General features: G+C 44.6%; 1 protein-coding gene across 1 annotated transcript; it reads left to right on the forward strand.

Moving 5' to 3' along the window:
• Nucleotides 1-14,251: 14,251 nt before the first annotated feature.
• LOC311589811 (speckle-type POZ protein-like) lies at nucleotides 14,252-15,340 on the forward strand (the record flags this gene model as incomplete). The annotated part of the gene is made up of 1 exon (XM_084768468.1): nucleotides 14,252-15,340. The coding sequence occupies one exon, from the start codon at nucleotides 14,252-14,254 to the stop codon at nucleotides 15,338-15,340; it is 1,089 nt and encodes a 362-aa protein (XP_084624594.1).
• Between the last annotated feature and the right edge of the window lie 11,443 nt (nucleotides 15,341-26,783).

Raw genomic sequence — 26,783 nt, forward strand, 5'->3', positions numbered from 1 at the left:
GATTATTTCCTGGCGACTTCGCAACTGTAATACGGTTCTGCAATGGCTCATAACGAAAATGCCTGATATGCAGGATTTCTGATATTCTACCTCTTTGAAAGGGTCATTAGACACCCCCGGAAAGTGTTGAGAAACATGGATCCATGCCATGTCTGCCAGGAAACCAGGCAGACTGCTGCAGACCTTCCCCACTCTTCACAGACCCAGTGCCAGAGTGTCATGCCCACCTCTGCAGCAGACCTCCTGTGGGAGCCTCGTTTGCCCACTGTTCCCATCTGCTATGGATACCGCACATGGATATGGATATGGACCCTCAGCAGCTGTGAGGAGTGGGGCAGTGAAGTCCCCCACAGGGTGTCTGTGGCAGAGCTCAGGCAGGGGGCCAGTCCAGAATCTCAATGATCCTTGAGAGAAATTTGTATTGCATATTTAAAGGATGAAAACCACAATTAGCTTATGGAGTGGTTGGGATGGTGAAACAGGGTGGCCAGCTCTGACTCAAGTTATTTTGCTGACAAACAGATCTGGATGGTCTTAAAAGTGTGCATGGCAGTGTTTAGTGTACATGCAAAGTGTATTCCAGTATGTAGATGGCAAAGGGTGAGTTATGACACCATTGAATCATACATAACAAGGGTGAAACCAACAGTAGCTTGGTGTAGATCAGTTTGACCATCCAGCAAGTAAATTTTCCAGAGTTTGTGGTCCTTGGGATGGTTTAAGGATGTTTCTAACAAAATGGAGTCTGACCGTTGTTAACACAGTCTCTTCAGCCTCAGCCAACCAGGCTACTTAGAATATCACACTTATTGCATACATGGGGATGACATAGTTATTCCAAGGATGATTATCTGAGGCAGAGAGGAAAGACCATGAATAAAGGTGCATAGAACCATGCAGGGACCAAGAGTCTGCATTGGAAAAAGAAAGCGAAGAAGACAGCACATTCAGTTGTTTCTGGCTCTGCGTGTGAGACACCATATGTGAGCTCTTCCACCCACCCACCATAATGTGACAGTCAGACCCCTGACAGATGAGTAAAACACTCCTTCCATTTTCAAGCTCATGGCAGGAATAATTGTAACACAACCACAAGAGGAAACAGTAGCTGTGTAGAAATTCACACCATCCCTTCACTTATGGACCTTTAGCTACAGGAAGAAGATACCCATGGGATGGCCCTTCTTGCTAAACCTTGAGTCCATCTGGAATGAACTCAAACCCCAGAATGGAGGGCCTGCCTGTGAGAAAGATTTGGCTTCAGTTCAAGTAGGTAGATCCATATGGAATCCTGATTTGGAGGTCTAAAGACACAAAGTTGACACTAGATCTCAAAACAGGGAGCCACACCCCTTTAATCCAGGTCTTGATCCTGGCAACCACACCTTTAATTAGGCCACACCTTCCCTGCAAGACTATATAAGGGCATGGAAGAGGGGAGCTTGGGATTTTTGCCTTTTGGCCCCACTTGGCTACCAAGTGCAGTCCATCACCGGCATTACAGCCTGCTTCTGCAGGTCTGCAGTGTATACTGAAGACCAGCAGAGACATCGCCTCCTGGACTGAACAGCTTACGGGCCTCTTGGCATCTCTGTGCACAGCCAGTGGTCAGTGGATTAGCTTGACTGCAGCCTGTAAGTCATTCCCCTTAATGCCCTTGATCTACCTTCCTTCATTCTCTAAGTTCTGTTACTCTGAAAATTTCATGCTGTCCTTGTTTTTGATAGCTGAAATAGAATTCCATGGTGTAGATGGACCACAGTTTCTCTATGCATTCTTTGGTTGAGAGACATCTGGATTGTCCAGTTTCTGGCCATTACAAATAACAGTGTAGAACAAATGTCCTTGTTGTATGGTAGAGCATCTTTGGTGTATATGCCCAGGAGTGGTATGCTTGGGTATTGAGGGAGTGCTGTTCCCAAGTTTCAGAGAAAGTGCCAGAATGATATCAAAAATGGTTGTACCAGTTTGCACTCTCACTAGCAATGAAAGAGTGTTGCCTTTTCTCCACATTCTTATGGGCATGTGCTCTGTCTTGAGTTTTTTGTCTTAGCCATTCTGAGAGGTGTAAGGAAAAATCCCTGAGTGATATTGACTGTATTTTCCTGATAGCTACGGATGTTCAGCCTTTCATTAAGTGTTTCTTAGAAAGTTTATAGTTTTTCCTTGAGAGGTTTCTGTTCAGTTCTGTTCCCAATATTTTAATGGGATTATTTGTTTTGTTGGTGTTTAATTTCTTGAGTTCCTTATTTGGACTGCATATTAGCCCTCTGTTGGATGTTGAGTTGGTGAAGATCTTTTTTCAGACAGTAGGCCGTAGTTTTGTTTTTTGCCAGTGGCCTCTGTCTCATAGGAACTTTCAACTTAATGATGTCTCACTTAATTGTTGCTCTTAGAGTCTGGGCTGTTGGTGTCTCTTCAAGAAGTTGTCTCCTATCCCAAAGAGTTCAAGGATCTTCCACACTATCTCTTCTAATAGATATAGTGTTCCTCTTGGACTTGAGTTTTGAGCGTTGTGATAAATATGGATATAGGATGTTCTCATTGAAAATCCCAGATCACTTTATTTTTCCACTAAAGTCACAGGAGACAGATGCTGTGGTGAAAAACCTGCTAGCTCAGAGAGGCAGAGAAAGCACCCAGCTGACCATCCTGCTCAGCTCACCTCCTGATGGAAAAGGTCCCTAAGTCTCACTAGCTCAGCTGTCTGCCCAGGAAGACAATATCTAAAAACCCAAGTCCAAAAGCTTCCAAAGGCCAAGCACCAAAGGCCAAGGAGCTCAAGCTAAAATCTCAAGGTCCTGTTATCCTGATAGTTATCTTAATTGTTCTTCTACTCAAAGCCCCACCTAGTTTAATCCCTGTCAGCTGCTTGCTTGCTCCACCCATTGACCTAGGGTTCACTTTATTAAATCCTGTGTTTTTATAGTTCACAATCTCAGGGGTCACAATGGGATCAAAGGCAGTATAAACAGTTCACAATCTCAAGGACCAAAATGGGATCTCAGACAGGATTTTATAGTTCACCATCTCAGGGATCACATTGAATCCAGTATCGTGGACTAGATCTCTTTGCATTTTTTTCCCCATGTAGACAAGCACTAGACCAGCACCATTCATTGAAGGTGCTTTCTTTTTTCTATTGTATGGTTTGCCTTCTTCCTCAAAAATTATATGTGTGAGTGTATTTCTGGATCTTTGATTGGATTCCATTGATCCCCCTGTCTGTGTTTATGCCAGTACCATGCACTTTTTATCACTGTTGCTCTATAGTACATCTTGAGATCAGGGACAGCCATCCCTCCAGGAGACGTTTTCATGGTCAGGATTGTCTTAGCTATTCTGGATTTTTATTTTACGAAATGAAGTTCAGAGCTGTTTTTTCAGGAGCTGTAAAGAATTGTGCTGCTATTTAATGGGAACGGCATTAAATCTGTGGGTAACTGTCGTAAGATGGCCATTGTTTCTTTGTTAATGCTACCTATCCTCAACCATGGAAGATCTTTCCATCTTCTCATATCTTCTTCAGAGATTTGATTTTTATTTTCATACAAGACATTTAGTTCCTTTGTTACAATTACATCAAGATTCTTTGTGGGTTTTGTGGCTATTGTGCAGAGCGTTGTTTCCCTGGCTCTACCCATCAGGAGATCAAAGCAGAAGCTCTGCCCAATTTAGGGCAGAGTACAGAGAGTGCTGTGGATGAGTTGGGGATAGAAGGACCCATATGGGACAGGATCTCTATAAAAGACTAACAGTGTCAAGAAATCTGGGCTCATGGTCCCTGCAGATTCTTGTGCACCAAAGAAGGACCATGCATGGAGAAAAGCCAGGTACCCAGTTCAGAGGTAGCTTATTGCATCTCTATCTAAATATGGGGCCCATAATAAGTAGAGCTGGGGCTGTTCCTGCCATGGACTCTTTTGCCTGCACTTAGATGACTTTCCCATCGCCGGGTGCTTTACCATGCCGCAGAAGAAGAGGATGTAGGCAGACCTGAGGAGACCTGATAGGCTGGGGTCAGTTGGGAGGGGAGTAGGGCTTCTCCTCTCTGATGCCCTTGGAAGGGAGATCTGTCGCATCTCTGTAGCAGAAACTCTTCTCTGGTCTTTCTTTCCTGTCTGACCACATTGTCCCCCGCCCTTCCAATGGGTCACACAGATCTTCTCCCCAAGTCTTCCTTACCCCAACACCCCCCATCATCCCAGCCCCAACACGGCAGGCCTTCACTAGGAACAGGGCAGCAGAGCAGGGCAGGGAAACAGGTGAGGCAACTGAAGGTTCTCATCGCTCCCCCCTTCCGTGCCAATCCAGTCCCCCAGTCTCACCCCCATAGCTGTGACAGGACACCATGTGCAGCCCTCCTTCCTCCACCCCCTGCCTACATCTCCTGTGGATCCCACAGACAACCCCCTTTAAACCCCCTCTTTTCCACTCATGGCTCTATTCCAGCCACAAACGCAATCGCTCCGTGATAACCCACAGGTCAAACCTGCCAGGAAAGCTGCTTGTCATCTTCCTCTCTTCTGCTGCTCTAGATCCAAGCCCCAAATACCCACCACAGCTGAGGCACAAGACATAAACCTTAAAAGGAACTTCATGAGGATGACAGAGGTTTGAAGAAAGTGAATAAATCCTTAGAGAAACGAGAGAAAAGACAAGCCGGGTTGTAGTGGCCGAAGCCTTTAATCCCAACGCTTTGGGGGCAGAGGCAGGCTGACCTCTGTGAGTTTGAGGCCAGCCTGCTCTACAAAGTGAGTTCCAGGACAGCAAGGCCTACACACAGAGAAGCCGTGTCTCATAACAAACAAACAAATAACAAAAACAACAACAACAAAAAAGTCAGTAAGTCCTTAAAGAAACAAAATTAAAGATGAGCGGGACAGTGGTGGCGCAAGCCTTTAATCCCAGCACTTGGGCAGCAGAGGCAGTGGAACACTACGAGTTCAAGGCCAGCCTGGTCTGCAAAGTAATTCGAGGACAGCCAAGGCTACACACAGAAACCCTGTCTCCAAAAACAAAAATAAAACTGGAAAAATGAACAAATTTCTTAAAGAGAGCCAAGAAATACAAACAGCTAAAGAAAAAAGGAGAAACTACATAAGGCTTGAGAATATAAATAGAAACAATAAAGAGAAGAAAGTGGGAATTCTGGAAGTCAAAAGTCTAGGTAAGTGAAGGGAAGCTACAGCTACAAGCATCACCATCAGAATGCGGGAGAAGAAGAGAGAGCCTCAGGCACTGAACATTTGATAGAAGAAATATATATTTCCATTGAAAACATTAAAACCTAAAAGACTCGTTCCATGAGATATCCAGGAAATCAGGAACACAATGATGAGACCAAACCGAAGATTAATAGCAGTAGAAAAAGCTGAAGTGTCTAATGCAAAGTGTTAGGGTGCGAGTTGTCTGCTGAAGAAAGGCTCCAAGGCAGTATTCGAAAACACAGAGTGGTTTTTTTTTACCCTTTAAAAAATATTTTATTAATTTATTCATATTGCATCTCAATTGTTATCCTATCCCTTGTATCTGCCCTTTCCTCCTCCCTCCCTCCCACTTTCCCCCTACTCCCCTCCCCTATGTCTGTGACTGAGTGGGGACCTCCTCCCCCTGTACATGCTCATAGGATATCAAGTCTCTTCTTGGTAGCCTGCTATCCTTCCTCTGAGTGCCACCAGGCCTCCCCATCAAGGGGTCGTGGTCAAATATGGGGCACCAGAGTTCCTGTCAAAGAGTGCTTTTAATCTAGCACTGGAGGGCGACCCTCTCCCCGAAATGAGCATGCAGGCTAAATTTATAGACACTTGGAGGGACCTGTGAGAACAGAATTGAGTCAGAGTGTACCAGGGGATTCAAGACTGGCTGTTTGTTTGGTTACTGGGGACTTTTGAGTCACTGAAATTTTGGCTCTAACTCAGGTGTTGGCTTTTAATTTGATTGCATGGGGACAGCTGTGCATTTTTACCAAGGTCACGAAGTAATAAAAACATGGTATCTGGCCATTTTCTTCTATAAGCTGATTAGCTGCCCATGAGCTGTCCATAACTTGTGGTTTTTTCAGGAATTGTTAGAAACTTGGCCTAGTTAGGCAGAGTGAAAACCTGTAGCTCAGTCAAGCAGCTGGGGTCTTTGGGAGGTGTTGGGATCTGTTCGGCCCCTGGAGTCAGATCCCAGGGCAGAAAGTATTATCTTTAAGGCCCTCAAGCCAGTGGGTGGCCAGGACCCATGCCTGAGGACCTCCAACTTCCATTTTCCATCCAAAGAACACTCAAACTCCCCTAAAGGCCAGACCTAGCGCCTACCCTACACAGTGAAAAGACCAAGCTCTGGACTTGAAATCCCAGCAGTCCCCTACCTGGAAAGCTCCCCTCTCTCAGGACATCCTATACAAGCCCTGTCTCCTCTCTGATCTCTGATGTGTCTTGCCTGAGGAGAGGCAGCCATCCTCCTGGGTTCCTCCCTCCCAGTAAACCTCTTGGTGAGATTTGTTGTGCTGTGTGGCTTTGTGGGATTTCTTGGTTCCCAGCTGCTAGTGTACACTTCCACCTGAGGTGTGACACTTCGGTCCTATGACTCAGGCAGGCTCTCCAGGTTCCTGTGCTCCTCCTTGGGGTCTGAGCTGCCCTGGGACCCTATCCCTCACCTCCAGTCCACCACCCACAGGCTCCCCTTCTGGCTCACCAACTGCTTATCACCCACTTCTTCACCCGTGGCAGCCAGATAAGTTTCTGCTTTGGTGGGTGTAAATGTTTCTCTGAATCCCAGGAAGTGACTGTTGAGCCTCAGACACCCCTCTTTGAGGCAGAGGTACGTGCACCAATGCTCTTTAAGTTCATGGCCAGCCTTCTTCACCTGACCTCATCCCCTCACCTTTGGAGATGCAATTCTGCAGTCTCCATGGGCACAAGTGGGTGGGTTTATTTCACCTCCTCCTCTTCCTCCCTCCAGAGCTGCCTGTACTATCACAGCTTTTCTAGGTCCTCCTGGGTTTTTTGTTTTGTTTTGGTTGATGTTTTTTGTTTTTTGAGACAGGGTTTTTCTGTGTGGCCTTGGCTGTCCTGGCACTTTGTAGACTAGGCTGGCCTCAAACTCACAGTGATCTGCCTGCCTCTGCCTCCCAAGTGCTGGGATTAAAGGCATGTGCCAAACCAGGCTTGGTGGTGCAAGCCTTTAATCCCAGCACTAGGGAGGCAAAGGCAGGTGGTTTGCTGTGAGTTGGAGGCCAGCCTGCTCTACAAAGAGAGTCAAGGACAGCCAGGGATACACAGAGAAACCCTGTCTCAAAAACAAACAAACAAAAACAAAACAAAACAAAAGGCTTGCACCACCATGCCTGGCTCCAATTGCTTTCTGTAACAGGATTAAGTCAAGTTAACCCTAGGTCAAGAGGTGGAGCAGCACCAGCTGACAGGGATTAAACAGAAAGGAGGGGCACTGAGTTAAGGAGTATTTAAGGCAGAGTGCTAAAGAAGAGCTTTGGGGGATTTTGGCTTTTAGCTTTTGGCTTTTTCCTCTGGGACATGAGTTGAGTAGAAAGGTCAGCTGGGTGCTTTCTCTGCCTCTCTGAGCTAGCAGGCTTTCACCCCAGCATCTGGCTCCTGAGTCTTCATTGGTAAATCAAACAGTTGGGACTTGTTTAAAGAACACTGATGGGCCCTAAATTTATTCACTTTTGTGATTGAACTTGGCCAGAATTCCCGTCAGATAATAAGTTCAAAATGGTATCTTAGTTTCTAATAGTATTTGGGACCTCTATGAATACTGTAAGCAGTCAGAGAAATGAAAAAAAAGATTCCCCTTTCCTATTTCTCTTTTTTCCACTCCAAGCCCTCATTGTTTTGTATTCTCTGTCTCTCTTTCTCTCTGTCTCTCTCTCTGTCTCTTTCTGTCTCTCTCTCTCTCTCTTTCTCTCTCTCTCTCTCTCTCTCACACACACACACACACACACACACACACACACTGTGTAAATGACCTGCTGTTTAAGTCACAGTTGAAGGATTTCCCCATGAACCAATGGAAGCAGAGGAGCGGACCCCTGCAGTGTGCACACATCCCCTACACACTTTCCCTGGGCTGGAGCATTTCTACCTCCCTGCTGCAGAACCCTCCAATTTTGACTAAGGCTTAAGGTTTTTTGTTGTTGTTGTTGTTTGTTTTTTGTTTTTGTTATTGTTGTTCTTTTTGGTGGTTTTTGTTGTTGTTGTTGTTCTTGTTGTTGTTTTACCTCTATGCTCAGGAGGTTCAGGAGGAAGAAGGCAAGTTAGATGGCACCGTTGGTGAAATATTCTGTCCTTTTTCCAGTACGTTAAAAAAGGAAGGCAAGTTAAACTGGCACCATTTGTGAAATATTCTGTCTCTTTTTCCAGTATGTATTTCTAGCCTATTTATGAAAAATCAGGTGTCCATAGATACATATTTAGGTTTATGTCTCAGTCTTCAATTCCATTCCATTGATCAATATGTCTGCTTTAGGCCAATACCATACAGTTTTCATTACTGTAACCCTATAAGACAACTTGAAATCAGATATGAGGAGAAATCCCGGAGTTGTTTTATTGCTCAGGATTGTTTTAGCTATCATTTTTGTTGTTGTGTTTTGTTGGGTTTCCATATGAAATTGAGAACTGTCTTTGAAGATCTGTGAAGAGTTGTGGTGCCATTTTGGTGGGGATTGCATCCAGTGTGTAGATTGTTTTTAGTAAGGTGGTCATTTTTACTAGGTTAATCCTCCTGATCTGTGAGGATTGGAGATATTTCCATCTTCTTATATCTTCTTCAACTTCTTTCTTCAAAGACTTGAATTTTTGTCTTATAAGTCCTTTGATTGCTTGGCTAAAGTTAGCTCAAGAAATTTATATTCCTTGAGAGTATTGTGAAAGGTGGGTTTCTGGATTTCTTTCTAATTCTGTTTATCATTTTTATATGGGAGCTCTGCTGACTTTTGTGAGTACTTCGGTATCCAGGTACTTGATGAAAGTGATTATTAGCTGTAGAAGATCCCAGGTGGAATTTTTAGGTTCACAGATCTACCGTCATATCATCTGCAAAGAAGAATATTTTGACTTCTTCTTTCCAATCTGTTTGCCCTTTATCTCCTTCAGTTGTCTCATTGCTCTTTTGAAGAAGACATCAAGAATTCTATTCTATGGGGATGCTGGCTGTGGGCTTGCTGGATCCTGCTTTATTATGCTCAGTTGTTGTGTCTCTAATATCTCCAGGATGTTTCTAATAAATGGTGTTGGATTTTTTCAAAGGCCTTTTCTACATCTAATGAGGTGATGTGTGCTTTCATCTTTCAATTTGGTTATACAGTAGAATCAATGTCCTGATTTTTGCATGTTGAACCATCTTGCATCATTGCCATGATGCCTAAGTGAACATGGTGGATGAGCTTTGATGTGATTTAGGGTTTGGATTTTGAGTATTTTATTGAGTACTTCTGAATAATTTTTCATAAAGGAAATTGGTCTGTAATTCTCTTTCTTTGTTGGGTCTTTATGTAGTTTGGGAATGAGGGTAACAATGATGTCATGAACAGATTGGGCAATGGCCCTTCTGTTGCTATTTAGTGGAATTATTTGAGGAGTATTGGTGCTACCTGTTCTTTGGAAGTCTTGGCGAATTCTGTGCTAAAACAGTCTGGCCTGGTTCTTTTTGTGTGAGGTAACTTACTTTTCCTTTTTCGTTATTCTTCTCTCAAGCAGTACATCCCGACTGCAGCCTCCCCTCCCTCAGATTCTCCAGATTCTGCCCCTTCTACTTCCCCTCTCCTCTAAACCTACTGTTCCTACTTTTCTTCCAAACAAAGTATGCCTCCCAGGGACACCAACTGACTGCAGCATGACAAAATGCACTAAGAGTAGGCATAACCCATCACACCAGGGCTGGGTGAGGTAACACAGGAGTAGGCAGAGGGTCTCAGGAGCAGCCAGAAGAATCAGAGAAGTCCTACTCCCACTGCAAGCAGTCATGAAGAAGGGCATGGTTTGGAATGGTAAGATCTGTGGGACCCTCAGCAGCTGTGAGGAGTGGGGCAGTGAAGTCCCCCACAGGGTGTCTGCTGCAGAGCTCAGGCAGGGTGCTAGTCCAGAATCTCAATGATCCTGGAGGCAAATTTGTATTGCATATGTAAAGAAAGAAAACCACAATGAGCTTATAGAGTGCTGAGGATGGTAAACCATGGTGGTCAGCTCAGACTCAAGTGATTTTGCTGACAAACATATCTGGATGGTCTTGAAAGTGTGCATGGCAGTGTTTAGTGCACATGCAAAGTGTCATCCAGTATGTAGATGGCAAAGGGGCAGTTATGACATCATTGAATCAAACATAATAAAAGTACAAATAGACTGCAGCTCAGTGTAGATCAGTTTGACCCTCCAGCAAGGAATTTTTCCAGGGTTTGTGGTCTTTGGGATGGTTTAAGGATGATTCTAACAAAATGGAATCTGACAGTTTTTATCATGGTCTCTTGAGTCTCAGCCAACCAGGATACTTAGAATATCACAATTATTGCATACATGGGGATGACATAGTTATTCCAAGGATGATTATCTGAGGCAGAGAGGAAACACCATGAATAAAGGTGCATAGACCCATGCAGGGACCATGAGTCTGCATTGGAAAAAGACAGCGAAGAAGACAGCACATTCAGAGGTCTCTGGCTCTGCTTGTGAGACACCATATGTGAGATCTTCCACCTGCCCGCCTGTTGTGACAGTCCGACCCCTGACAGATGAGTAAAACACTCCTTCCATTTTCACACTCATGGCAGGGATAATTATGACACAATCGCAAGAGGAAAGAAAAGCTGTGTAGAAATTCAAACAATCCCTTCACATATGGACTTAGCTACAGGAAGAAGATACACATGGGATGACCCTTCTTGCTAAACCTTGAATCCATTTGGAATGAACTCAAACCCCAGAATGGAGGGCCTGCCTGTGAGAAAGATTTGGCTTCAGTTCAAGTAGGCAGATCCATATGGAATCCTCATTTGGAGGTCCAAAGACACAAAGTTGACACTAGATCTCAAAACAAGGAGACACACCCCTTTAATCCAGGTCATGAGCCTGGCAACCACACCTTTAATTAGGCCACACCTTCCCTGCAAGACTATATAAGGGCATGGAAGAGGGGAGCTTGGGATTTTTGCCTCTTGGCCCTTCTTGGCTAGGAAGTGCAGTCCATCACCGGTGTTACAGCCTGCGTCTATAGAATTGCAGTATGTACTGAAGACCAGCAGAGACATCACCTCCTGGACTGAACAGCTAACAGGCCTATTGGCATCTCTGTGCACAGCCAGCAGGCAGTGGATTAGCTTGACTGCAGCCTGTAAGTCATTCTCCTTAATGCCCTTGATCTAGCTTCCTTCATTCTCTAAGTTCTGTTACTCTGAAATTTTCCTGATGTCCTTGATTTTAATAGCTGCAATAGAATTCCATGGTGAATGTGGACCACAGTTTCTCTCTGCATTCTTTGGTTGAGGGACATCTGGATTGTCCAATTTCTGGCCATTACAAATAACACTGTAGAACAAATGTCCTTGGTGTATGGTAGAGCATCTTTGGTATATATGCCCAGGAGTGGTATGCTTGGGTATTGAGGGAGTGCTGTTCCCAAGTTTCAGAGAAAGTGCCAGAATGATTTCAAAAATGGTTTTACCCGTTTGTACTCTCACTAGCAATGAAGGAGAGTTCCCCTTTCTCCACATCCTTGGCAGCATGTGCTCTGTCTTGAGTTTTGGATCTTAGCCATTCTGAAGGTGTAAGATGGAATCCCAGAGAGGTATTGATTGTGTTTTCCTGATGGCTATGGATGTTGAGCCTTTCGTTAAGTGTTTCTTAGAAATTTCATATTTTTTCCTTGAGAGGTTACTGTTCAGCTGTGTACCCAATATTTTAATGGGATTATTTGCTTTTTTGGTGTTCAATTTCTTCAGTTCCTTATCTGGACTGCATATTAGCCCTCTGTTGGATGTAGAGTTGGTGAAGATCTTTTCTCCGACAGTAGGCTATAGTTTTGTTTTATGGCAGTGGCCTCTGTCTCATAGGAACTTTTCAATTTAATGATGTCTCACTTATTAATTGTTGACCTTAGAGTCTGGGCAGTTGGTATTTCTTCAGGAAGTTGTCTCCTGTGCCAAAGAGTTCAAGGATCTTCCACACTATCTCTTTTAATAGATTTGGTGTTCCTCATTTTATGATAATGTCTTTTGTGCTCTGGCACTTGAGGTTTGCGCTGTAATAACTATGGATCTAGGATGGATTCAGTGAAATTCCCAGATCACTTTATGTTACCAATAAAGACACAGGAGACAGATGCTGTGGTGAAAAACCTGCTAGCTCAGAGAGGCAGAGAAAGCAGTCGGCTAACATTCCTGCTCAGCTCACCTCCTGATGGAAAAGGTCCCAAAGTCTCATTAGCTCAGCTGACTGCCCAGGAAGAAAATACCTAAAAACCCAAGTCCAAAAGCTTCCAAAGGCCAAGCACCAAAGTCCAAGGAGCTCAAGCTAAAATCCCAAGATCCTGTTATCCTGAAAGCTATCTTAATTGTTCCTCTACTCAAAACCTCGCCTACATTTAATCCCCGTCAGCTGCTTGCTTGCTCCACCCATTGACCTAGGGTTAACTTTATTAAATCCTGTGTTTTTATACTTCACAATCTCAGGGGTCACAATGGGATCAGAGGCAGTATAAACAGTTCACAATCTCAAGGACCAAAATGGGATCTCAGACAGGATTTTCTAGTTCACCATCTCAGGGATCACATTGAATCCAACATCATGGAACATATTTGTTTGCTTTTTTGACATGTAGACATGCACTAGACCAGCACCATTCATTGAAGGTGCTTTCTGTTTTCTATTGTATTGTTTGCCTTCTTCCTCAAAAATTATATGTGTGAGTGTATTTCTAGATCTTTTATTGGATTCCAATGATCCCCCTGTCTGTGTTTATGCCAGTACCGTGCACTTTTTATGACTGTTGCTCTATAGTACATCTTGAGTTCAGGGACCACCGTCCCTCCAGAAAATGTTTTCATGTTCAGGATTATCTTAGCTATTCTGGATTGTTGTTGTCCCAAATGAAGTTGAGAGCTGGTTTTTCAGGAGCTGTATAGAATTGTGTTGGCATTTAATGGGAACTGCATTAAATCTGTGGGTTGCTGTGGTAAGATGGTCATTGTTTCTTGGTTAATCCTATGCATCCTCAAGCATGGAAGATCTTTCCATCTTCTCATATCTTCTTCAGTCTCTTTCTTCAGAGATTTATGGTTTTTTTTTATACAAGACATTTAGTTCCTTGGTTACAGTTACATCAAGATTCTTTATGGTTTTGTGGCTATTGTGCAGAGCGTTGTTTCCCTGGCTCTACCCATCAGGAGACCAAAGCAGAAGCTCAGTCTCACAGCCCAACTTAGGGCAGAGTGCAGGGAGTGCTACGGAGGAGTTGGGGATAGAAGGATCCATATGGGATAGGATCTCTATAAAAGACTAACAGAATCAAGAAATCTCGGCCCATAGCCCCTGCAGATTCCTGTGCACCAAAGAAGGACCATGCATGGAGAAAAGCCAGGCACCCCACTCAGAGGTAGCCTATGGGCATCTCCATCTCAATATGGGGCCCATAATAAGTAGAGCTGGGCCTGTTCCTGCCATGGAGTCTGTTGCCTGTACTTAGATGACTTTCCTGTGGCCGGGTGCTCTACCATGCTGAAGAGGAAGAGGATGTAGGCAGACCTGAGGAGACCTGATAGGCTGGGGTCAGTTGGTAGGGGAGAAGGGCTCCCCCTCTCTGAGGACTTGGATAGGGAAATCGAGGGGCAAAGGTGTTAGGGTGATGCCTGGAGGAAATGAGGGAGGGGGCTACAATTGGGTTATCAAGTGAAAAAATTTAAATATACATAAATATTTTTACCAGAATGTATAAAAATTTCCCAAACACTTAAAAAGTTGTGTATTATAGGCAAAACTAGTTCCCAATTTAACTAATTCAGTACAGAGAAAGAAATGGAGTAATGTAAGAGTCCCTAGGGGCCCTGACGGTCTTGTCTAAAAATAATAATGAAATCTCGGTAGATATTTACAGAGACACACAAATTTTTAGTCTCAGCAAGTGGGGAACAGAGTGGAGGTGAGACACTAAAATTCTGAAAAGTTTTGTTCTTATGTCCTACAGGAAGAAGAGAAACCATATCTTAATTCTTCGCTTTGGATAGAAATTGAACCTCAAACTGTCTCCAGTAGAAATGTCAGGGGACAAGGCAGTCGCGACCCGGGGCTTCACACATATTGCTGTACAGGAGATTTCCTACAGGTGGACCATCCACAACTTCTCCTATTGCCTGGAGGGAATGCCGGACCCCATTTTCAGTGGAACATTCTCATCAGGAGCCAATGACAACCGGAAATGGTGTTTGAGAGTTCACCCCAAAGGCATTGACATAGAAAGCAAAGATTACGTGTCAGTTTACCTGGTGTTGCTCAGGAGTCCGAAGACCCCAGTTTGGGCAAAGTTCCAGTTTTGTATTATAAATGCCGAAGGAGATAAAACTATGGGAATGAGTAGCCCACGGGTCTTCAAGTTCCTTCCTGGCGACAACTGGGGATGCAAAATGTTCATCCTTCAAGATTTCCTTTTGTCCCTGGCAGAAGACCTTCTCCCTGAGAACAACCTCACCCTGCTCTGCAATGTGATCATGGTCCAAGACACCTATAGCATTTCTGAGGAGGACTGGACACCTGCGATAAAGGTTCCAAGGTGCACATTGACTGCTGACCTAGGGGAGCTGTGGGAGACTTCCCATCTCACAGACTGCAGCCTGTTGGTAGCTGGTCATGAATTCCGGGCTCACAAGGCCATCTTAGGGGCTCGCTCTCCGGTTTTCAGAGCCATGTTTGAACATGACATGAAGGAGAAACAAAAACACCGAATTGAAATCCAGGACATGGATCCTCAAGTCTTCAAGGAGATGATGGGGTTCATTTACACGGGGAAGGCACCAAACCTCCACAGCTTGGCCCCTGATGTGCTGGCAGCTGCTGACAGGTATGGCCTGGAGCGCTTGAAGGCCATGTGTGAGGACGCCCTCTGCAGGGACCTCTCAGTGGAGAATGCTGCTCACACTCTCTTCCTGGCTGACCTCCACAGTGCACAAGAGCTGAAAATGCAGGCCCTGGGTTTCATTACAGGTCATGCTTCTGAGGTCTCTGAGACCTCATGGTGGAAGGAAATGGTGGAAGCCCATCCCCACTTGCTGGCTGAAGCATTCCAGTCCCTGGCTTCTGCACAGGGTCCCTGGCTGGAGCCCCCTCTCAAACGCCTGAAGAGATCCTAGCTCCTGGTTAGATGTGACCTAGCCCTGTCTTCCTCAAGGGTAGACAGTGCTGTGACCGGTGACCTACAGGTACACCAAGGCATTGCTGCTGCATTTACAGTGGATATGGGGAAAGGCAGCCTGGTGGCTCAGGATTTCAAACATCTGGAAGAATTTGAAATGATTGCCATGTGGGTAGCCCAGGGCTCTGCTGTGCTCTACCTAACATCTGCCTTCTTCCTGGAATTGTTTCATTTTGTCCACTGACTTGAAGACTGAGGCAACTTAGGTGCTTGCAAGAAACACAGTATCGAGAGATGGTTTTTAGGAGGTGTCGGGGGACCTATTTTGATTCCACTGAGCAGAACACATGACCAAGGTGTCGCGTCAAAGGAGAAAACAAACATTAACATTTACTCAGAAGGGTAGCAAAAGACAAAGTCTTGTCCCCACCTCCCATAACTCAGTGTGTGGGCACTGGAGAGTTAACTCAGGTGGCAAAAGCAATGGTGCTCTTGCAGAGGACACGTGGACTGTTCCCAGCACACACAGGGATTTTCATCCATCTGTGACTGGACATCCAGGGATCTGAGACACTTCCTGGTGTGCATGGGCACATACATCTCTGTCGACAGAGCCTTACATATGAAATATGAACTGAATAAAAATGATGAAATCTCTTGTGGGTTCCTGAAGAGTTTATGTTCAGAGAAGTCCAATTTAGTCCTTCCAGCTCTGCTCTCTTGTGAATGATTGTAGAGTACTATCTACCCTAAGTATTAGAAATGCTATTTCCTGGGACATGCCCCTTGGGCTAGTATGCAGATATAAGAGAGTATATATCATTTGATTCTTTCTGCTTCTGGGTTAACTCGCTCATTATGATCATTTGTAATTCAATCCATTTGTCCACAGATTTGGGGACATCCTTGTTTTTAATTGCTGAGTAGTATTCCATAGTGTAAATGTACCACAGTTTCTTTATCCATTCTTCTACTGAGGGACACTTAGGCTGTTTCCATGATCTGGCTATTATGAATAAGGCTGCTATGAACATGGTTGAGCAAGGATTCTTGTTATGTGCTGGAGCATCTTCTGGGTATATTCCAAGGAGTGGAATAGCTGGGTCTTGAAAGTCTTCACTTACCAGGAAACTGGGACGGAGGGAAAGACATCCTATTGGGACTCTAGATGAGAGAAGCATGGGAGAATGGCAAAGTAGAAGGATCCAGAGGGTTCTAGAAACCTACAAGAAGAACATTATGATAGGCAGATTTGGGCCGAGGGGTCCTGCTCAAACTAAGGCACCAGCCAAAGACAATACAGGCCATAAACTTCAAACCCCACGCAGATTTAGCCAATGGACAGGACATTCTCCACAATTGAGTGGAGAGTGGGGTCTGACTTTCACACGTACTCTGGTGCCTCATTTTGGCCATGTCCCCTGGATGGCGAGACCTGGTGGCACTCAGACGAAGGATAGCAGACTACCAAGAAGAGACTTGACAACCTATGAGCATATAAAGGGGGATGAAGTTCCCCTCAGTCATAGTCATAGGGTAGGGGAGTAAGGGGGAAATATGGGGGAGGGAGGAATGGGAGGATACAAGGTATGGGATAACCACTGAGATGTAATATGAATAAATTAATAAAATAAAAGTTTTTTAAAAAAGAGAATGCAGACTGTCCAGATGAGACATGGTAGGCTGGGGTCATATGGCACGAAAGGAGGGCTCCCCCTCTCTAAAGATTCGGGGTGGGTGAAGGGGAAGAAAGGGAGGTAGGGAGAGGGAGACCAGGAGAAGACAAAGGAGTGTGCCACAATCTGGATGTAAAGTGAATAAAAATGAATAAATAAAAAACACAATCACGGAGAGACCCACCTCCCTATTCTCAGTGTGGAAGCAGAGCATAGAGCAGACATTAAAATTCTGAAAAGGACCTGTAATTGTGTCCTACAAGTTAAAGAGAAATCATGTCTTGATTTAAACTTCAAAGTACCACCGATAGAAATGTCAAGGGACCACGCAGCCAAGAGCTCTGGCCCAAGAGAGATCCCTGTCCAGAAATTTTCCTACACTTGGGCTGTCAGAAACTTTTCTTTTTGCCTGGAGGGATTGCAGGAAGCCGTTTGAAGTGGGACTTTCTCACCGGGAGCCACTCATGAACTGATACCTTGTTTGAGAGGACATCCCCAATGGGATTGATGAAAAAGGCAAAGACTGCCCATCAGTCTACCTTGTGTGACTCGGATGTCCTAAGGGCCCAGATTGAGTGAAGTTCCACTTTTGGATCACATGTCCCTAAGCAGAGAAATGCCCAGGACTGAGAAGCAGAACTGTCTTTAGGTTCCTGCAGGGCAACACCTGGGATTTCAAAATGTCCATCCAAAGACATCTCCTCTTGTTCCAGGCAGAACGCCTTCTCCCTGAGGACCACCTCACCCTCCTATGCATGGTGGATATGGCTCAAGACTCCCACAGCATTTCTGGAGAGAACATGACATCTACAACCAAGGTTCCAAGGTGCACATTGACAGATGACCTAGGGGAGCTGTGGGAGACTTCCTGCTTCACACACTAAAGACTGTTGGTAAATGGCCAGGAATTCATGTCTCACAAGGCCATCTTAGCCACCTGTTTTCCTCACAGAGTCCTCTCCTGGAGCCTCCTCTCAAGCACCTGAAGCAATCTCAGCACCTACTTAGCTGTGACCTACATCTTTCTTCTAGAAGCAACCACTCGTGTTGTTACCAGTGACTCCCAGGTAGACCCGAGCATTGCCGCTGCATTTCCAGTGAGTCTGGGGAAAGTCTGCCTGGTGTCTCCGGATTTCAAATATCTGGAAGATATTGGAATGATCTCCAAGTGGGCAGCCCTGGAGCCTGGTGTGTTCTACCTAACATGTGCCTTCTTGCTGAAATTGTTTCATTTTTGTCTCATAGGTTGGAAATTGAGAGTCAACTTAGGTGCTTCTAACAAACACAGCAAAACCGGGTTTCTTTGGGGAAACCTGTCATGATTGGACTGAGCAGAACACCTGAGCAGGGGCTCAGAGCTTCTGCTTCAGCTGTGATGGAATATTTTAGGACTACAATGATAGGCTAGCTGAGTATAGTGCAGACACAAAGCCCTGGCTGTTCTGTAATGTGTTGTGGTGTGTGTGTGTGTGTGTGTGTGTGTGTGTGTGTGTGTGTGTGTGTGTGTCTGTCTGTCTGTCTGTCTGTCTGTCTGTGTGTTTATTTGTTTTGTGTGTCTGTGTGTCTGTGTGTGTCTGTGTACTTGGAGCAAATAAATCCAGCCATCATTTTTTCTAGAACATCAAGTAGATTCTTCAGCTGAAAGAGTTCTGCAGAACATGCGGGCTTTACACTTGCTGTTCCTCAAGGAGAATGGACTAACAATGCCTTAGGGCAACAAAGCTGCCTCTATGCCAATCATTAAGATGTAATTAGAAACCTCTTGGTAAAAGTTAAAATCAACCTCCTTAGGAAGGAACACAAAAGACAAGAATCAAACAACTGGTGTGAAGGATTATTCAGTCGGTCCCCGTGGTTAATATCTTTAGTTCCCACTGTCACTGGATTTTTGTATATCCTACTGCTAACCTTCATCTGTGCACCTTGTCTCATTCATGCTTTTATGTCTTTTGTACAAAAAAGATTTTCTGCTGTTAAGGCAAACCTGCTGCTCTGAAGAGGTCCAGGGTCGCGTCTTTGGGGCTGAATGCAGATGCCCTTCCAGTTCACTTTACCTCTTGGGTGGTCAGAGCTGATGGCTCAGGCAACTGATCAGGATTGAAAGAGGGAAGAAGAAAAGGAGCCCAAGGTTTCCTCTCTAAGGACTGGCTGTACTGCGACTGAGGAGGAGAATTTAAGCTGACCACAGTTTTCCTATGGCCGAGGCCTTAAAAGTGGCTTCTGGCTAGAGACTTCAGGAGGGTCATAAAAGGAGGCTCCTTGATCTATAGATAGGCCTCCTGGTGGAGATCTCCAGTTAGCTAATGTAAACTTGGGCTTATTAGCCATAGAGAGCTGATGCCCTGGGTCTGCTAACTTATTTGTGAATATACAGGGAAATAAGAAATAAGAAAGAGATAGAAAACAAACCACTTACACACATACTTTCAAGAGAAAATGTGGATGAAGTCAGGCATCTTAATGTCAACTGAAGTTAAGCTTCCCAATTTTAGCACCGTTTTTTGTAGATGACCTTACTTACATGTCCGAGAAAAGGGTTTTACCTCATAGTCGAAGAAAGACAATTAATCATGAAAACAGATTAATTCTAAAATACTACAGGTTACATGTTTTGAATCTAAACATTTCTTATCTAAGTATTTATATCATAAGGTCACAGTGAGTTCAGAGTGACAAGGCCTAAAGGTTACAACAATGTACGACTTACCAATTAGCACTGACCTAACTATACATTATCCAGCTATCTCTTAGTTCATATTGAGTTCAGGAAAATAATTTTTTCTGTCTTTCATTCTAAGAAACAGAGTACATTCACAAATCTCTAGGTAGCTTCATTCCTACTTAGGTTCAGGGAAGGTTTGAACAAACATGCCTCTACTTATGGTGAAATACCAGGATTCAAGGTGCCATCTGGAGTGGAGGCTTATCTGCAGCCACAAATCCGCTACAAGGCTATCCTTAGTGAGGCATCTGGAGGTCCACAAAGGTATTTATCATACCCATAAACTAACTTTGCCATTTAAAACTATTTGAATCAAATAGGTTCATAACAGTTTGGACCTAAATTTGTCTCCCCTAAAAAAAACGCAGGGCTCGAGATGGAGCAGAGATGGAGGGACTGGCCATCCATTGACGTCTAACCTGAGACCCATCCCATAAGGGACACCCAACCCCTGGCGCTATTAATAAAACTATGCTAGGATTGCAGACAAGAGTCTAGTACAGTCATTTACAGCAGAGCAGATCTGGATGGACTAAACGTGGTGTCGATGAACATAAACACGATGGAAAACCACAAGAGATTTCATCATTTTTATTCAGTTCACATTACATTGTAAGTCTCTGCCTACAGAGATGTATGTGCCCATGCACTCCAGGAAGTGTCTCAGATCCCTGTATGTCCAGTCACAGATGGATGAAAACTCCTGTGTGTGCTGGGAACAGTCCAGGTTGATTTGCCAACTGAGTTATGTCCCCAGTCCCCACAAAAGAGTTATGGGGGAGGTGGGGTGGCCGGGGAAGGTTGCTTTCTCTTTCTCCAGGTATGGCCTGGAGCAGTTGAAGGCCATGTGTGAGGACGCCCTCTGCAGGGACCTCTCAGTGGAGAATGCTGCTCATACTCTCTTCCTGGCTGACCTCCACAGTGCACAAGAGCTGAAAATGCAGGCCCTGGATTTCATTACAGTTCATGCTTCCGAGGTCTCTGAGACTTCAGGGTGGAAGGAAATGGTGGAAGCCCATCCCCACTTGCTGGCTGAAGCATTCCAGTCCCTGGCTTCTGCACAGGGTCCTTGGCTGGAGCCCCCTCTCAAACGCCTGAAGAGATCCTAGAACATGGATAGATGTGACCTAGCCCTGTCTTCCTCAAGGGTAGACAGTGCTGTGACCAGTGACCTCCAGGTACACCAAGGCATTGCTGCTGCATTTACAGTGGATCTGGGGAAAGACAGCCTGGTGGCTCAGGATTTCAAACATCTGGAAGAAGTGGAAATGATTGCCATGTGGGTAGCCCAGGGCTCTGCTGTGCTCTACCTAACATCTGCCTTCTTCCTGGAATTGTTTCATTTTGTCCACTGACTTGAAGACTGAGGCAACTTAGGTGCTTGCAAGAAACACAGTATCGAGAGATGGTTTTTAGGAGGTGTCGGGGGACCTATTTTGATTCGACTGAGCAGAACACATGACCAAGGGATCAGGACCAAGGAGAAAACAAACATTAACATGTACTCTTAAAGGTAGGAAAAGGCAAAGAGTTGTTTTCAACCCATAACTCAGTGTGTGGGGACTGGAGAGTTAACTCAGGTGATAAAAGCAATGGTGCTCTTGCAGAGGACATGTGGACTCTTCCCAGCACACACAGGGATTTTCTTCCATCTGTGACTGGACATCCAGGGATCTGAGACACTTCCTGGTGTGCATGGGCACATACATCTCTGTAGACAAAGCCTTGCAATTGAAATAGAAAGTGAATAAAAGTGTTTTAATCAATTGTAGAGTCCCTTTATTTTTTATTATTAATTAGTTAATTAACATTCTTTACTTTAGACTGGACCTTACCCTCTCCTCTCCTCCCTGTCCCTTTCTCTCCCCCCCTCCCTGTTCCTGTCTATCCTCTTCCTTCCCCTCCTCTTTATGCCCCTCCCTTTCGTTTCAGGGAAGGCACAATAGCCACAAAAACCATAAAGAATCTTGATGTAACTATAACAAAGGAAGTAAATGTCTTGTATGAAAAAAAATCAAATTTCTGAAGAAAGAGACTGAAGAAGATATGAGAAGATGGTAAGATCTTCCATGGTTGAGGATAGGTAGGATTAACAAATGGCCATCTTACCACAGCAACCCACAGATTCAATGCAGTTCCCATTAAATACCAACACAATTCAGATGTCCCTCAACCAAAGAATGCAGAGAGAAACTGTGGTCCATCTACACCATGGAATTCTGTTGCAGCTATCAAAAACAAGGACATCATGAAATTTTCAGAGTAACAGAACTCACAGAATGAAGGAAGCTAGATCAAGGGCATTGAGGAGAATGACTTACAGGCTGCAGTCAAGCTAATCCACTGACCGCTGGCTGTGCACAGAGATGCCAATAGGCCTGTTAGCTGTTCAGTCCAGGAGGCGATGTCTCTGCTGGTCTTCAGTATACACTGCAAACCTGCAGACGCTGGCTGTAATGCCAGTGATGGACTGCACTTGCTAGCCAAGAGGGACCAAGAAGCAAAAATCCCAAGCTTCCCTCTTCCCTGGCCTTAGATAGTCTTGCAGGGAAGGTGTGGCCTAATTAAAGGTGTGGTTGCCAGGCTCAAGACCTGGATTCAAAGAGTGTGGCTCCCTGTTTTGAGATCTAGTGTCAACTTTGTGTCTTTGGTCCTCCAAATCAGGATTCCAAAAGGATCTACCTACTTGAACTGAAGCAAAATCTTTCTCACAGGCAGGCCCTCCTTTCTGGGGTTTGAGTTCACTCCAGATGGACTCAAGGTTTAGCAAGAAGGGCCATCCCATGTGTATATTCTTCCTGTAGCTAAGTCCATATCTGAAGGGATGGTGTGAATTTCTACTCAGCTATTCTTTCCTCTTGTAACTGTGTCACTATTATCCCTGCCATGAGCGTGAAAATGGAAGGAGTGTTTTACTCATCTGTCAGGGACCTGACTGTCACAACAGGCAGGCAGGTGGAAGAGCTCACATATGGTATCTCACAAGCAGAGCCAGAGACCTCTGAATGTGCTGTCTTCTTGCTGTCTTTTTCCAATGCAGACTCTTGGTCCCTGCATGGGTCTATGCACCTTTATTCATGGTCTTTCCTCTCTGCCTCAGATTTTCATCCTTGGAATAACTATGTCATCCCCATGTATGCAATAAGTGTGATATTCTAAGTAGCCTGGTTGGCTGAGGTTGAAGAGACCATGTTAAAAGCTGTCAGACTCCATTTTGTTAGAATCATCCTTAAACCATCCCAAAGACCACTAACCCTGGAAAAATTCCTTGCTGGAGGGTCAAACTGATCTACACTGAGCTGCAGTCTGTTTGCACCCTTGTTATGTATGATTCAATGGAGTCATAATTCACCCTTTGCCATCCACATACTGGATTACACTTTTCATGTACACTAAACACTGCCATGCACACTTTCAAGACCATCCAGATCTGTTTGTCAACAAAATACCTTGAGCCAGAGCTGACCACCCTGTTTCACCATCCCCAGCAATCTATAAGCTAATTGTGGTTTTCATCCTTTACATATGCAATACAAATTTGCCTCAAGAATCATTCAGATAACAAACTGGCCACCTGCCTGAGCTGAGAATAGGAAGCTTTTATTTTAAGCTTCTTTGTCTTAAGTGAGTTTCCTAGGCTTCCACTCCAAACTCAAGAGGCCTTATAGAATAATTTGAGGCAGCAGGAATGCTGGCTGTTGGATAGGTGTGCCTGGGCATTCAAAATGAGATCTTGTCCTCAAACACAAACAATATCAATAATCCCTTTAATATCCTCACCCTTAAATATAACCCACTAAACACCAATTCTCAAATGGAACCAATATTCTCCTTCTGTAAATTATATTGCTGAGGCTGAAGGAGAAGCACAAAAATTAAGGCACAGGGTGGGACACAGCCTGAGTTTTAGGGTGCTTTAGAAACAAAGATCGTTTGAGTTGAGGCTGTCCTTCTCAAGTCTCTAGGGTGCAAGCCCATCTACCCACAAGCAGAGCAGTGAGCAGCACCTGGGCCATATGCTTCAGGCAGAACTGCAGTGCACAGTGTCTGGGTTGTAGAGCCCAGAGGAGATCTCACGGTGTAGAGCACTAGTAAATCTGACATCAGGCCACCAAGTCTATCCATGGAAAGTCACCAGATGGGAATCACACCCAATTTGTCAACATAAAAGTCAGAAGGTCCTGGGCAACGCTCTTGCAAAACCTAAGAGAATACAGATGTCAGTCCAGACTACTATACCCAGCAAAAGTATCTATAACCATAGATGGAGAAATCAAGATATTCCAAGACAAAAAGAAATTCAAACAGTACCTATCCACAAATCCATTCATGCAGAAGTCACTAGAAGAAAAACTCCAGCTCAAAGAGACTAACTACACCCAGAATAACACAGGAAATAGATAACCTAACTTTATCAAAACAAAAATGAAACACACTATCACTAACAACATTGAAATCAAAGGACCTAACAGTCACTGGTCATTAATTTCTCTAAACCTCAATGGTCTCAACTCTCCAGTAAAAAAGACACAGACTAACAGATGGGTGTATAAACAAGACCCAACATTCTGCTGAGTCAAGAAACACACCTTTCCAAGGCTTTAGACATGAACGGCTGTGGAATTTTGTCAAATGCTTTCTTGGTCTTTAAAGAGATGATGAGGTGTTGGTGTTTCTTTCAGTTTGTTTGTATGGTGGATTACAATGATGGTTTTCAGTATATTGAACCATCACTGCATCCCTGGGATGACACCTACTTGATCATGGTGAATGATCTTTTTGATACCATCTTGTATTTGGTCTGCAAGGATTTTATTGAGGTTTTTTTTTTCATCAATGTTCATAAGAGAAATGGATCTGAAGTTCTTCTCTTTTGTGTGCATATGCACGGGATCCTGCGTGTGCGTATACATGGGAATCCTGCGTGTGCGTATGCACGGGAATCCTGCATGTGTATATGCACAGGAATCCTGTGTGTGCGTATACACGGGAATCCTGAGTGTGCGTATACACGGAAATCCTGCGTGTGCGGAATCCTTTGTGTGCGTATACACGGAAATCCTGCGTGTGCATATGCACAGGAATCCTGCGTGTGCGTATACACAGCAATCCTATGTGTGCGTATACACGGGAATCCTGCGTGTGTGTATACACGGGAATTGCACTCTTGTGTCTTCTCTTGTGACACTTTTCTTCCTGATTCTTTCCTTTGTCCAACATTGATGTGATATTTCTTGTTTTATCTTAATATATTTCACTTGGTTATTACCTCTTAGAAGCCTGTTTCTTACTAATGAGAGATAGAAAGGGAGTGAATCTGGGTGGGAGGGAAAGGAGGGGAACTGGGCAGAGTGGAGGGATGGAAAACTTTAATTGGGATTCACTTTGTGAGAAAAGGACCTTTTAATAAAAGGGGGAAAGAAGAGTAATAAGGAATGTGATGGCCAACGCTTGGAGTCCCAGCCTCGGGAAGCTGATGGGGACAACAGTGGTGGATGCGAGGTTGAACTGGGCTGAATTGGGATGCTTTGCCTCAAAACAAATAAGAGCCAGGCAGTGATGGCACATGCGTTTAGTCCCACCGCTAGAGAGGCAGAAGCAGGTGAATCTGTGGGAGTTTGAGGCCAGGCTGGTCTGCAGAGCGGGTTACAGAAAAGCCAAGGCTACACAGAGAAACCCGGCCTCAAAGTAAATAAAAATAAATAGAAACCAGCCAACCAGCCAAAAGGAAAGAGGAAAACTTTTATTTATTTTTTTTAAGTTTGTGGGTACTGGAGACACAATTGGGTCGGCAGAGCAGTTGTGGCTCTCGTAGAGGACCCTTGCTCTGTTTCCAGGACACACAGGGCACTTTTCAGCCAGCTGGAGCTGGAGCTCAAGGGAAGCTGAGGCCACTTCTGGCCTCCACGGCCATGTGCATCTCTGTACACAAATATAATCCAAAAAAAGATAAAGCAAATCAAAATTTTAAAGTCACTTTGTGATTCTAGTAGTGTTTGCGATCATTGAATCTCCTTTTGGTCCAGCCAACTCTGCCGAGCTGTGGATGTTCGCGCCAGCATCAGAGCCTTCCCTCAGCGCTTCCTGTCAGCACATCCCAGGACGCTCTTCTGAAAACTGAAGAGTACTCCGAAGTGGAGGGAGCCTTCTTCTGGCAGAGAAGTGTTCGATGGGCCAGGGATGCATACATCTTACTTTGTTTTAAAAATATTGTTGGTGATTGATTCCTTAAGATTCCATACCCTGTGGGCCAGGGTTCTCAACTTTTGTGTTGTTGTAATCCGTTAACACAGTTCCTCGTGTCGTGTTGACCCCAACCATAAGATGATTTCCTTGTTACTTCATATTGTAATTTTGCTACATTTTTTATGAATCTCCGTATGCCAGACATCTGATAGGCAACCCCTGCAAAATGTTCATTCAGCCTCTAAAGCAGTTAAAATCTACATATAGCTTGAAAACCAGGAAGTGTCTCAGATCCTTGGATATCCAGTCACAGATTTATGAAAATCCTGTGTGTGCTGAGAACAGTCCACGTGTCCTCTGCAAGAGCACCATTGCTTTTGCCAACTGAGTTAACTCTCCAGTCCCCACACACTGAGTTATGGGAGGTGGGGCCAAGTCTTTGTCTTTTTCTACCCTTCTGAGTAAATGTTAATGTTTGTTTTCTCCTTGGACCTGACACCTTGGTCCTGTGTTCTGCTCAGTGGAATCAAAACAGGTCCCACGACACCTCCTAAAAACCATCTCTCTGTACTGTGTTTCCTGCAAGCACCTAAGCTGCCTCAGTCTTCAAGTCAAGAGAAAAAATGAAACAATTCCAGGAAGAAGGCAGATGTTAGGTAGAGCACAGCAGAGCCCAGGGCTACCCACATGGCAATCATTTCTACTTCTTCCAGATATTTGAAATCCTGAGCCACCAGGCTGTCTTTCCCCAGATCCACTGTAAATGCAGCAGCAATGCCTTGGTGTACCTGGAGGTCACTGGTCACAGCACTGTCTACCCTTGAGGAAGACAGGGCTAGGTCACATCTAACCAGGAG

The sequence above is a fragment of the Acomys minous genome, assembly GCF_964271855.1.
Source record: "Acomys minous genome assembly, chromosome: 19".
Lineage (NCBI taxonomy): Eukaryota > Metazoa > Chordata > Mammalia > Rodentia > Muridae > Acomys > Acomys minous.